At 41.0% G+C, this 13,871-nt stretch overlaps 1 protein-coding gene across 1 annotated transcript in view; it reads right to left on the bottom strand.

Moving 5' to 3' along the window:
* Positions 1–1,624: 1,624 nt before the first annotated feature.
* RDX (radixin) overlaps positions 1,625–13,871 on the bottom strand; it is an 88,647-nt gene continuing 76,400 nt past the window's right edge. The window contains exon 15 of the mRNA XM_036258434.1: positions 1,625–1,706. Coding sequence (XP_036114327.1) covers positions 1,640–1,706 — 67 coding nt within the window. The 3' untranslated portion in view covers positions 1,625–1,639. The remainder of the gene's footprint in view (positions 1,707–13,871) is intronic.

Here is a 13,871-nt window from a genome sequence, read left to right on the forward strand (position 1 = left end):
ACAGATAAAAGTCAATGAGGAAAAACTACAAAACAGAAGGCAAATTTTAATTTGGAGGATTTTACCAATCAGCAAACAAAATGGAAAGAGTTACATAAATTCCTGCACTGGAAGAAATGGTTTAAAGATGAATGAATAGCTAACATGGTGATCTGATCACCAATTTCTAAATGGACATGGTGGGTAGTCACAGCCCAAACATTCAACTTTGTAGGAGGTTTATCTTTGCCTTGAGCAGTCCCTGTCCACAAGACATAACCACTTTCAAGAGACCACATAATCTTGTTCTGTCCTGTAATAAAATTCCCGCTGGGCTTCTTCTGCCTCCACGGAATCTCCTTTACTTTCACTTCTTAATTTCAAATTCATAAAAGAAGCTGCAAAACTGTATTCTCTGGAGCATTTGAGATCTTGCTCCCTGGCGTATGTTGGCGGTTTGGCTCAAATAAACTCTTACAAAATTTGTAAAAATTTAGAAAATCAAGATGAAAAGCTAAGAATTTCTTGTGGCGATCTATGAAACGTGAAGAATGTATTTTAATCGAGGATTTTAGCTCAAACATCAGGAGCAAGACTGACTGGATTACGTGACCCACAGTCAGCTCTGCCCTCCATGAAGAGTGAGAGGCAACAGGTATTTCACAAGCCCCTCGCGTGAAGTGTTTGGTGGTGTCATGAAGGTCAGAGATTCTTGTGTGACCTTCAACTCATTTCAGAGCAATCCAAAATTCAAGGCCAAGGAGCAAATCATTTCTAAAAATCCTCTACCTGAAGCAAACATATGTGACCATTTTTTGTGTCACAAAACAAATCTAAAAAATAATATTGTTATAATGGACATTTATTCCAGATCTGAAAGTATTATATCAGATATATTTGCATATAGCTAGAGGTAGGTTTACAGAAGTGTGTGGGCTTAATCAGCAAATTGGGGGAACTCAGATATACCATTCAGGACCTATAAGATACACTGCATTGCTGCGGTTTTATTTAGAAACTGGACGGGTCAAAACTGTCCCTGCCAAAGAAATTAAGGAATTGTAAAACAAGCTGTTATCATGGTCATTGTGTTGATCAGTGATTTTTAAATATTTCCAAATTGAGATCAGTGCAAAATACTAACCTGGCTTATGAACCAGTTCTGGAATTCTTCTACTCCATACGTATGTGTGGTACTTCACTTTTAAGTATACCTAAATATTTTTTAAATCAAGACAAACCCAACAGCAGCACGCAAGTGTCATGTGTGTGAGCTCTTCAGTACTCCAGGCCAGGAGGGTGCTTTCACAAGGGCAAGAAAACAGTCACCAAGGCCCAATTAGTTCACCAAGATGACAGGTGAAATCTCAACTTAATTAATGATCTGACCTCAAAACTATTAACTTGGAAGAAGGTGTTCTTGATGGCAAAGAGCCCAAGAGATGTAAAGTGTTGAGAAAAAGCCTGGAGGGGTGCAATGGGGTGCTGTCACGGTAGGGGTTGCTCTGAGTCAGCTCCCTTGACTGAGAATTCGGATATAATGGGGTCCCAGCACCTTGCCCATGGACAGCTAGGGTAGGGCTAATGGAAGGTGGCTGGGTGCCGACCACAGCTGCCACTTGTACTTACCTAGTGAGGGAAGGAGCCTTCTTCCAAACTGTTACATTTGCTTTATGCTGTTTTGGCAAGAACGCATCTGGAACAATGCATACAGTTTGGGTCCCCACCTTTCAAAAAGAGACATCGAGAGGTTAGAAAGCATTTAGCAAAAGAACAAAGAAGGAAGCCAAGTAGTAGGGAACACCAGGAGGGCCTGTCAGCATGGATTCGGGAGGGCTTCTGGGTAACCGAATTGCCAAAGTAATCTCCTTCTTAAACTTTAACTTCTTTTTTTCTATTTTTGACTCTCCCATTATTGAAATATGAAAGTAAGAATAACTTTAAATCTCCCTTTTAAATAGATGTTAGAATTCTAACAGTTGTACCAACTCTACACAAACTATTCAGAAGAATAATGGATCTCAAAGTTATACACACCAAAGCTTTGTAACTATTAGAATAATGCTCAAGATAAAGTTTATATGTTATTTGAGGTTCTCTCTCAATTAATTTAGGCACTGTTAAAATGTCTTTTAAGCACCAACCAGATTTACAGACCCAAAATACTTACGATGCCTCTTGAAATCAACGGTTGCTATCTTTGAATAAGCAAATTCTGCCTACTAAAAGACTGGTGTGGGTCAAGACAAGCAATAAAAACACCCTCTCCTGCAGCCATGTTGGCATTGCAGTGGCTAAAGAGATCAGTCCTTTGCCTGGTCTGTCCTCCCAGCTGACCCATCTGCCATCCTCAGACACAGCCCTCGAAGACACGGGACAGTCACAGTGAACCACAAAGGAACTAACTGCTCCATCAGCTAAGCACATATATGTGCCAGTTCTGTGAGTGAGGAGAACATTGCTTACAGTATTTTTATGCTCGTGGGCAGAAAGTCAGTTATAAGCAATCTCTCTCTTATAAATCAGTCATGTACCAAAAGGGCACTTCTGCTGGGCTGTTGCCCTTGGAAACCATGTTATAGATGGTAAGTTCAGTTTCTAGGCAGTTTAACCCATAATGAAAAATGGAGTCTTTGCAATAAAATACAGTGAAAACTGCAAATCTGTCAACACTAGTCATAAAGGAAGATAGAAATAATGAAACCTCTTAACACTATTGTAATTTTTCTCTGATACTTCGGCTTGATGTTAAACCGGGCAGAATTAATTAGATGACTAAGTAGATTTGAGATTTAAGAACATTTTAAAGGGAATTTGGAATATTTTCAAGGACCTGGAAGGTTAGCAGAGCTGGCACTTTATTATATCAAATGTCACTTTAAAATGTATTACTGTATTTTTCCTTGGTCACCAGCACCACTGTCATCATGATTAACCATAACTGAGGTAGATTTATACTTATAAAGGAACAAAGGGAAAAAGAGCAAAGGAAGGAAAAGTGAATGATTTGCATGAAGATAAAGACAAAGAGGATGGGGGAGTAAAGTGAGTAAATGTCAGGTACAAGAAAGAAAATGCAATTAAGTGAGGTGTTACAGTGATAACCAAGAAAACTCCATTTCCCTTGGAGAAGAAAAGAGGTGGCGGTATCAAGTCAGAAATTTCCAAAGGGTGCCACCAGGTGGTGCCATGAGATTAAAATAATTTGGTTGAAGACAGCAACACATGAAGGGGAGGGAGAAGGGCGGGATATTCACAGCACAGGGGCTCAGGATTGGAGGAGCACCAAGCTGTAGGTTAAATCATACATCAAATTATCCCAGGCACACAAACTTGGATTAACATTAGAAAATCTATTTATCTAATCCAAGAAGTGAACAAAAAGCACATGTACATTATCTCAATATACACAGAAATTGCATTTGACAAATCTCAAACCTTTTTATTTAAAACAAACAAACAAACAAAAAAACCTCTAGCAAAACAGGCAAAAGTATGTAACAGGAAGTTTCATTAACATGATAAAGGGCATGTACCAAAACCCACAGCAAACATATGGTAACAGATGTTAAAAATGTTAGAAACAAACAAACAAACAAAAAAATGTTAGAAACATTCCTCTTAAATCAGAAATGAGATGCCACTTATATCCAATATTGTGCTGAATGTTCCAGTCAAGTCACCTCAGTAAGATAAGGAAAAGAAGTAAACGTCCTGTGGATTGAGAAAGACTGAAAACTGTCATGATTTGCACAAGATGAATATTCATGTTGAAAGCCCCAAGGACTTCGCACCTTCTTAGAAACAATGTGAGTTAAGTAAGGTTCCTGAATATAAGGTGAGCAAACAAAAATCAATTTCATCTCTATACACCAGCCACAAAGAGTTTTAAAATGTAACTCTCAAAAGATAGTAAAATATAAGGTGATTTTACTAACAAAAAATGTATTATCTTAATGTAAAATGTTCAACAACTTTACTGAAAGTCATTAAGGAAACATCACTAAAAGGAGAGAATTAACATGTTCATGACTAGGAATACTAAATATTATCCAGCTGTAACTTCTTCCCACATTAGCCTCTTAAGACATCTCCACCAAACGTCTTTTGCTCACACACTCAGAGGCGTTCTAAACATATGTAGGAGAAAAAACAACCCAGGCTAATCAAAGTTTATCACCACAATGAGGTGGGGAGACTTCTAAAGAAAGCCCTATCAGATATAAGGACTCATTATGAAGCTAAAGCTATAGGAATCAAGACAGAATGGTATTGACACAGGGAAAGACAAACTGACCAATGGAACAGAGACTATACCTCTGTACACCGGATACAGGTAAGAAGTGGCGATGCCGTCTGAGGGGCAAGGATGAACTACCAGAGGATTAAGACAACTAGTCATCCAGACAGGAAAAACAAAACAAAACTGAATTCATACTTCATACCATAAACAAAAGTTATTTCTAGCTGGACTAAAGACTCAAGTGTAAAAACAACCAAACTTTTAGAAGAAATTTTAAAAACTCAATACTTTTAGAAGAAAATATAGGAGAAAATCTTCATGACCTCAAGGAAGAAAAGAATTTTTCAAACAAGATATACACGAAACAAATCCCCCCAAATCACAAGGGCAAAGATTTCTACACTAAGCTACAATAAAATTTAAAACTTTCATCCATCAAAAAGCCATGAGAATGTGAAAAGAGAAGGCACAAGAAAGGAAATATCTGTAAAAATTTATATTTCAAAATATTAGTAACCAGAATATAAAGATATTGCATGAACCAATGAGATCAAGACAAAGAACCTGATAGAAAACAGGAACACACACACACACACACACACACACACACACAGCCATTTCAAAAAGGGGAGACATGAAAGGCCCATAAAAATAAGAATAATTTTAAATTACATTAGTAATCAAGAAAATACAAATTAAAAGCACAATAAGATACATTTTCACCTATCAAACTGACAAAACTTTAAAAATCTAGTGGTAACAAGTGTGGTGAAGGTATGGCTATCTCCTTACTTTGGAAAGCAATTTCATGGTTAGACAGTCAAGTTGGAGGTGTGCACACCCAGTCACTGGACAGTTCTCTCCCTTGGTCTCCGCTGCAGAGATGCTATTGCTCACATTTGCTAGGAGACACAACCCAAGATGTTTATGGTACAACTGATGGTAAAATAGAACAAGGAGCGACTCAAATGCTCATCGAGGGGCGTGGGTAAGTTGTACTCATTCATAAAGTGAATGCACTCACAGCAGTGAAAATGAATGACCCACCTCTATCTTCATCAGGATGGCTGTGTGCATGTGCATGTGTGTAATGAAACTATACAAAGTTCGCATGCTTGCAGAAGTAGACGTGATATTGCTGTGGATACAGACAGCATAAAAATTAAAGAAAAGAATGATGTGATAGAGGACAAATACAAATGCCAAAGGTCCTGCCAGTACACTATTTTAAGAACTGATACAGAAATGTCTATTATCTATACATAATTATGTTTTAATAATATATATTATACAGCCCTGGCTGGTTTGGCTCACCAATAGAGCGTTGGCTCCTGGACCAATGAGTCATGGGTTTGATTCTGGCCAAGGGCACATAACTTAGCTGCAGTTTGTCCCCAGTCCCGGTGGAGGTCATGCTGAGGCAACCAGTTGACGTGTCTCTTTCACATCAATGTTTCTCTCTCTCCATCTCTCCCTCCTTCCTACTCTATCTGAAGATAAATGGAAAAATATCCTTGGGTGAAGATTAAAATATATATATACTATACATGATAACTTATATTTCTCCTGGGTACATCTTTCCCCAACACTGTTGTAAAACAATCTCTAGTTTTTAAGTGTTTAAAATAGATTGATGAACCTCAGAGGGAAGGGGGAGGGCATAAGAGATAAATCAAAGAACTTAAATGCATATATGCATAACCCATGGATACAAACAACAGTGTGGTAAAGGCAGAGGAGGGGGGACAGGGTCAGGAGAAGGGGGTCAATGGGGTAAAAATACAGGGACATCTATTACACTTTCAACAATAGAGATAAATTTTAAAATAAATAAAACAGAAATTGATGGAAGAAAATTAGTACAATAGATGGGGAAGTTATACTTTTGGTTCCAATTATCTTTGGTCTTTGAACTCTTAGAATTTTGAACGTCTCATAGAAATCATCTAGGTAGCAAAGTCAATAGTTACTGCAAAGATACTGAGTAAAAGAAGAACCCTTGTTATTCCCACAGTGCTGGGCACCCTCATCTCCAAACTAGTGGGTCTCAACGTGCTGCCTCGGAGCAGCAGCAGCAGCCTTGCCAGTTGAAAATGCAAGTTCTTGGGCCACACATGGATTTACTGAACCAGGAACTCGGGGAGCAGGCCCTGCAACCTGCATTTCAGTAAACTCTCCAGGTGGTTCCGATGCACGCCAGTTTGAGAATCACTGCTGGAAGGTTTTCTAATGTGTAAGGAAACCTCTTCATTACAACAAAACAAGACCCCCCTGATCAAATCAAAACTCTCCACAAACTAGAGCTGAAAAAAGCAGACCACTGTCCTGTGGGAGAACATGACTGTTTTTATAAAACCTTTAATTCAGGGTCAGCAAACTGTAGCTCATGGACCAAATCTGGCTCCCCACCTTTTTTACTTTCTAAAAAATGTAATCGAAAGACAAATATGTCATAACAGATAAAAATTCATTATAACTCAGATTTCAGTGTCCATACATAGAGGTCCATTGGAAGACAGCCATCCTCATTCAGTGACACATGCCTACAGCTGCTTTTGTACTAAAACAGCAGCATGTGTAGTTGTGACAGACTATGGGCCTCCAAAGTCAAAAATATTTAATATTTGCACCTTTATAGAAAACGTTTGCCAACTTCTGCTGTAATTTGGTAATTAGAATCTACCAATCTAAAAGCAAAATATAGGCAATTATATTGATTTTTATCTTAAAAATACAATTTTCATTTTAATTCTGCAAGTAAAATATCTATCAGCTTAAAGAAAAGCCCGGCCAATGTGACATCATCCCATGGACTGAGAGGTCCCAGTTCGATTCTTGGTCAGGGCACATGCCCAAAATGTGGGCTTGATCCCCAGTAGGAGGTGTGCAGGAGGCAGCTGATTGATATCTCTCTCTCACATCCATGTTTCTATCTCTCCCTTCCTCTCTCTCTGAAAAATCAATTAAAAAATATTTTTTTAAAGTTTAATCAGATCCATTTTTATCTACAAAGTAAATTAACCCACATAGGGCATCTGAAAATGTTATTATGTTATGTTCTCTCTTCAAATCTTCTAATAAGTGGCAAAGAACTGACAGTGAATTTTTTTTTTTTATCCTCACCCAAGGACATTTTTCCATTTTTTGTTCAGCTAGAGCGGGAGGGAGAGAGAGAGAGAAACATCGATGTGAAGGGACACATCGAGTGGCTGCCACCCGCACGACCAACCAGGGCCGGGGACAAACCGCAACCGAGGTACGTGCCCTTAGCGGGAACCGAACCCGGGTCTCTCTGGACCGCAGGCCGACGCTCTAACCGCTGAGCCAAACTGGCCAGGGCAGAACTGACAGTGAATTTTAAGGAAGTCCTCTACCACATTTAGTTCTGAAAGCTAACTGAGCAATCTGCTCCCACCACCGCATGGAGCGGCTGGCGCACTCCGTCTGGCACTGGGCCGCCCCTCCCGCGGTGGGCACTCTCCAGACCAAAGCCCTTCTCCCTCTGACCCTCGGTCTTTTGAATATTTTCCAGACCAAGTTCAGATCATGTCACTGAAGACCTGCTCACTGAATTCCTGAATGTTTTATTCAACACGTACTGGCTGGCCGAAAAATCCTATTCCTACCCATATCCACCTTTACTTCTTGAATTTCATCTTCCTCTCGATTTCTAAGTTCCTTGAGCAACGAGACCCCTTTGGTTTTGAGGGCTTTCCCACTCAAAAAAAGAAAAGGATGCTTTCTCACAAGGATAAACCGTATATTCCAACTGAGAATCTCTAAGCTACATCTTCTTCCCTTGACAATGAGAGCACCATATCCTTGACAGGTTGGTATTACTGGCCCAACACAAAATAACTGAAAAAGTCTGGGTTTGATCTTCAGGTCACTGTTACACTATATTCAACTTAGTATTTAAAATATTCTTCTTTATGCCCTGGCTGGTTTGGCTCAGCGGTAAGAGCATCGGCTGCGGACCAAAGAGTCCCGGGTTCGATTCTGACCAAGGGCACATACCTCAGTTGTGGTTCATCCCCGGCCCGGTTGGGGTTGTGTGGGTGGCAGTCAATTGATGTCTCTCGTCTCACATGATGTTTCTCTCTCTCTCTTCCTCCCTCTCTCCCACCAGTTCTATCTGAAGATTAATGTAAAAATATCCTCGGGTGAGGATTCAAATTAATTAATTAATTTTAAAAAACACCCTTCTTTGGCATCTAAATGAATGGGTACATTCACGTTGAGCTTTGCAGACAAGCAAATCCTCCAAAGGACACCATCATGTACCCACACCTCAACTGGAAAGGCAGTTAGTATTTTGAGTCGAAAGGATATGGGCTCCAATTCAAAGAAAACCAAAGCCCGGATGCAGACTCTGCCACTGTGGTTGCCTTCGGGCTGGTTACTGAACTGTACAATGAAGACTGCAAGGAGCCCTGCAGCGGGCATAACATCTTTGTGTGGGTGAGGAAAAGGTGCCCCTTCCTCTAGGCAGATGCAGCCCTGTGCGGTCCGGAGTACACACTTGTCGAGTGGCGTACACACTAACCTTGTACTTCTGTCCCTGCACGTTTGCCCCGATCCTGCTGTGAGCTCCTGTGGTCCAGCTCCTTCCCAACTTTGCTCACACAGCCCTCTCCTGCGGGTTCACTGAGCTATGGATATACTGACTGCTCCCTTTTCTGTTCCTTAAACAAGCCAAGCCCTTTCTTGCTATGGTCTTTGCATATGCTGTTCCCTCTACCTGGAATGCTTTAAAGTGAGGATTGCAAATTGGCGTCAAGTGGGCCACTCCTGGCAAGCAGATACACAGGCTTGCAACACATTTTCTAAATTTGGGCGGGGGGGGGGGGGGGGGGGGGGAGCGCAAATAGCCAAAAAATCTGGGAGATTTCACATGAAATTACATTTCAACTTAAATATCTAAAGCATTATTCTTGAAATGCTTTTTTGAAGGCCAGTTTCTGGCTTACCTTAGAAAATCAAAAGGTTCAGCACCTGGGACACCTGCACCTGGGGAGCCGCGTCCGCCAGCCCCTGCGCCTGCAGCCTTCGGCTCCTGCACCGACCACCTTGATGTGGATAAAACAGGAGGACCTAGCCTTGCCTTTCTTCAGGTGGCCACTTATATGCCACCTTCTCAGACTTTGTGTGTCCTTCCCATCCCAAATGATCATCCCTGTATTTTACCCAACACAGTCCCTTGTTTCTTTCATATCATGTTGGTGTGAATTTGCTTTTATAGGTCAAAGGTGATTGAATATTGGCAATTTCATGATTCAATTCAATATAATTTTCAACTCCTAAATTATTTTGCTTGCGTTTCCTGTCTTTCTACAGAAATTAGGTCCATTAGGATAAGGATCTAGTCTTAGTCACCATTATGTTCTCAATGACTAGGACTTACTGTGCACCTGGCAGATAGAGGCACTAAAATATGTGGATGAATAAATGAAAGGATTCCTCCCACCGGAAGCTTCTGAGAAGCTCCAGAACACTCATGAAAGGCACTTTAACCTGCCCCAAAGTCCCTAGAATTAGCCCTGACCCACAGCCCAGCAGCCCTGCCACTCCTTAGCTCTGCACCACTCAGCTCTGCAGCTGAATTTAGTTCGACTTCACCAGCCTCTGCTCACATAGCTGATGCCCCTGGTCCTAGTATTGGAAATCACTCCTAAAGTGGGATTTTTCCTGGACTGCCTGTGCAAACCAGCACTGAGATCACAATGGGACATCCACCGAGATGTTCCCTCGGCCCTAAGAGGAAGCTAAGAAAATGGTACTTGTTCCTGAGGTGACTGCCGACAATTACAATAACCTCAGAGATGTCAGCAACAGGTCAGTTGCTCTCTGGATCTTTGTATTCTCTTGCTTACTTGCTTTTTCACACTTAACTCTTAACTCTCCTGTTTCCTCCTCTTCACACCTTGAATGCTTTTAAAAATTGTCTGTGACATGGAAGTGGGATACAGACTGACAATAATCCCCAGGAGAGGGGGTGGTGGGGGAGAGATAAACCACAGAACTTACATGCATGAACAATGGACATGGACAACAAAGCTGGGGACGGGGGGGGGTGGAATCAGGGGGGGGGGTAGAAACATAGGTAACAAAAATAAATACATTAATTTAAAAAAATTGTCTGTGAATCCTCAGGACCTAACTTCAGACACTTAATGGTTAATGAATGAAATTACTCAAATGGCTTAAATCATTCAAGTGCCACAGGGCATCCTAGAAGGTAAATATGGGGACAGAATTTTGTGTAACCTCATAAACTTGAGCAAGGGTGAAGTGTGGGTGGGGGTCAGGCCCGAGTGTCAGCTGCAGACATCTGGAGGACACAGAACACTTGTTTCCCATTCTATAGGTCTGTGGGAAACCCTTTCCAGAAGACACCACATAGGTGAGTGCAGTAAAACTATTCTAATTCCAAGAAAATTGTTCTGATGATTTTCTTGTTGCCAAAACCAGGGTACATTTTAAATACTGTATTAGACCTCTGTGTTGATGGTCATTGGTGGTCATTCAAGCTGGCCACCTCTCTGCCCCGCCCACCCCCCGTGGTCCTTGATGTCCTCTCCCGGATCGCCTGTCTTGCTCTGGCAGGACTTAAATGTTGGCACTCACCATGGTTCTGTATTAAGCCATTTCTCTCCTCACACTTTCCCCTTGGGGAACTTCATCTGACATTCCATCAGCATTCCAAACCTAAAAGTGTCCAAAGAAATGCCAGTTTGTCCACACTTGCTTCCCTTCATGATTTCCCAGTGTTTCACTGTGCCATCTTCTGAATCTCAAACTTTATTTTTTCAATATAAAGAGGCAGTTCTACTAGTCTAAGTCTTTGTGTACCTGGATGTATTTGCATGTACTGTTCCTTCTGTCTGGACAGTCTTTCTATCTTTGCCCCGATTCAGAATAACTCATCTTTAAACAGTTGGTTTAAGGGATCACCTCCTCCAGGAAGCCTCCCCTGAAGCCCTCTAGCAAGATTAGGTGCCTTCTTTCTGAGCTCCCAGAACCCATTTATACCATTCATTTAACAAATAATATTGAGCCTCTGCCACATGCCAGGCATTAATTGCTCTAGGCACTGAGCACATACTGCACAAAACAGTAAAACTCCTTGCTTCGTGCAGCTTGCATTCTAGTGGGAGAAAACAGATAAACAATACAAATGGGTAAAATACTTAGTATGTTAATGATAATGCCATTGAGAAAAATAATGAAAACAACTGGACAGAGAATACTGGGGAAGGTGCAATTTTAAATAGGGCTAGTAAGCGAAAGCCACATTGAAGTGACATTAAAACAGGGAAAAGGGCATTCTAGCTGAGGCAACAGGAGCACAGGCTAAAGAATAAAACCGGAAGCTGGTCGATTTCGAGAGAAGGGGAAGCCGCAGGGGACCGTGCCGGGCTTGGCTCTGCCTGGCCATGGACGAGGCTTTTGCTCTGAGATGGGAAACCTCTGGAGCAGCGGTTCTCAACCTGTGGGTCGCAACCCCTTTAGGGGCTGAACGACCCTTTCACAAGGGTCGCCTAAGATACAACAGTAGCAAAATTACAGTTATGAAGTAGCAACAAAAATAATTTTATGGTTGGGGGTCACCACATGAGGAACTGGATCAAAGGGTCGCGGCATTAGGAAGGTTGAAAACCACTGCTCTGGAGGAATCTGAGAAGTGACAGGATCTGATTTACCTTTTCAAGGCTGCTGTCTTATAGACTGTAGAATAGCCAGAGAAAAACCAAGAAAACTCTGCTGAGGCTATGCTGTGTGGAACAGGGCGACAACCGCAGATTATGAAGTGGTCCTATTCTGGACATGCTGTACATTTTGAATGCTGGGCCAACAGTTTATGGTTGGGTTGGATGTGGGTTACATGAGGAAAAGTGTAATATAAACAATGTTTTGGCCAGATTCACTGAAAACAATGGACTTGCCATTTCTTGGCTGAAGCAGGAACAAACTGTGTGGGATAGAGTTCTTGAGTTTAGTTTGACATAATAAGTGTGAGATGCTTATTAGATATCAAAGCAAAAATTTCAGGTAGGCTTGAGAGTTTTCAGCATACAGATGGACGGAGCACCAGAGAGCCAAGTGTAGGCAGAGAAGGCCTGGGCCTTGGGACTCTCCCACATTGAGAGGTTGAGAAGGGAACCCCATTTATCCATAAAACACAAACACATACAAATTATGTCTACTGGGAGTAAATTGTAAACTATTACTGCTCAGGACAGACAACACCTTTTATCTCCACATACTTAACACAGGGCCTGGCACACATTGTAATAAACATGCTGAGCAAGACCTTCTAAGAATCACAAGTAAAATCCTTAAAAGGCAAACAGAAGACATTAAAAATGGAATCCAAAGGACTTGGGTACAAACATTAATACCCACAATACTGACAGATGAACAAAAATATTAGAAAAAACAAAATGACAGGAGTTGCTATTTATTAACACCTTTAATATGCCAAGCTGTAAACAAAGTATCCCACACGTATTATTATAATCAATGCTCACAAGATCAATACTGCTACTCCCATTTAAGAAGTGAGGAAATCTAGGTTCTAAATAGCTGAGTGGCTTCCCCAGGTCCCACGGCTAGTAGGTGGCTGGGCCATTTGAACTCAAATGTGGGACTCCAAACCCATGCAATTACCTATACATTATGCTGCCTCATACCTATTCCAAACACCCTCTGAATGCCAGACAGGCTACACATCTAATATGCTCTTCATTGATAAAACCTGGAGCTGAGCATCTTTGGTAAAACAACAAAATCGTGTGCTGAAGCAGCAAGAGAATCTAGAAAAGATCCGTATACCCCAGACTGGGAGAACCAAGGGCCCCAGAATCTGTATTATGACTACTGACAGTATCTGAGTACACCCAGAACCACTATGCAGAAACAGATGGTCACTGAGTAGCTGAAAGAGCACAGGGAAGGGTGGTGACCACTGTAGATTCCTGAGTCTCTCTGATACATCAGTTTCGAGTTCAGCGTGAATCTCAGGAAAGGGAGAGAGGGAGACTGCAAACCACTAAGATCAATGTTTCTTCTGATTAACATGAGATAGCATCAGCACTTTTGAAAGAAATCAGGGCTGTTTGTGGCCCAAGAAAATCATTTAAGAGTTTGGCCAAAATTTACATACAAGAGCTAGTTTATAGACACAAAAGAAAACTCTGAAATCAAAGGACATTTTCTTAACTTCAGAAAGAATCCAAGTAATACATTAAACTTAAAAGATAATGCATATATTGTAACTTAGATGATGTTATGTTTAAAAAAAATCACTAAGTTGATCTACTTCCTTAAGAGTCAAAGAAAATTTGCAGAATCAACTTTCAATACTTTTGCTGGTGTTTGGTGGCATGGTCAAGTGTCTTATGTTACGTATTTAGCATATTGGGTGATGTGATTTTGTCATCTGACACTTTAACAAAAGCAGACAAATGAAAAATATAATCACTGAGGAAATGGTGGCAAAATAAATTAAAAACCAAAAAAGCTCCCAAAGCTAGGAGGGATAAATGGTCTGGATGGGTGGTGAATACACTATAGTGTAGATGATGTGTTGTAGAACTGTGCATCTGAAACCTGCATCATATTGTTAACCAGTGTCACTCGATAAATT

The sequence above is a fragment of the Molossus molossus genome, unplaced genomic scaffold (genome assembly GCF_014108415.1).
Source record: "Molossus molossus isolate mMolMol1 unplaced genomic scaffold, mMolMol1.p scaffold_m16_p_13, whole genome shotgun sequence".
In the NCBI taxonomy this organism is placed as follows: domain Eukaryota; kingdom Metazoa; phylum Chordata; class Mammalia; order Chiroptera; family Molossidae; genus Molossus; species Molossus molossus.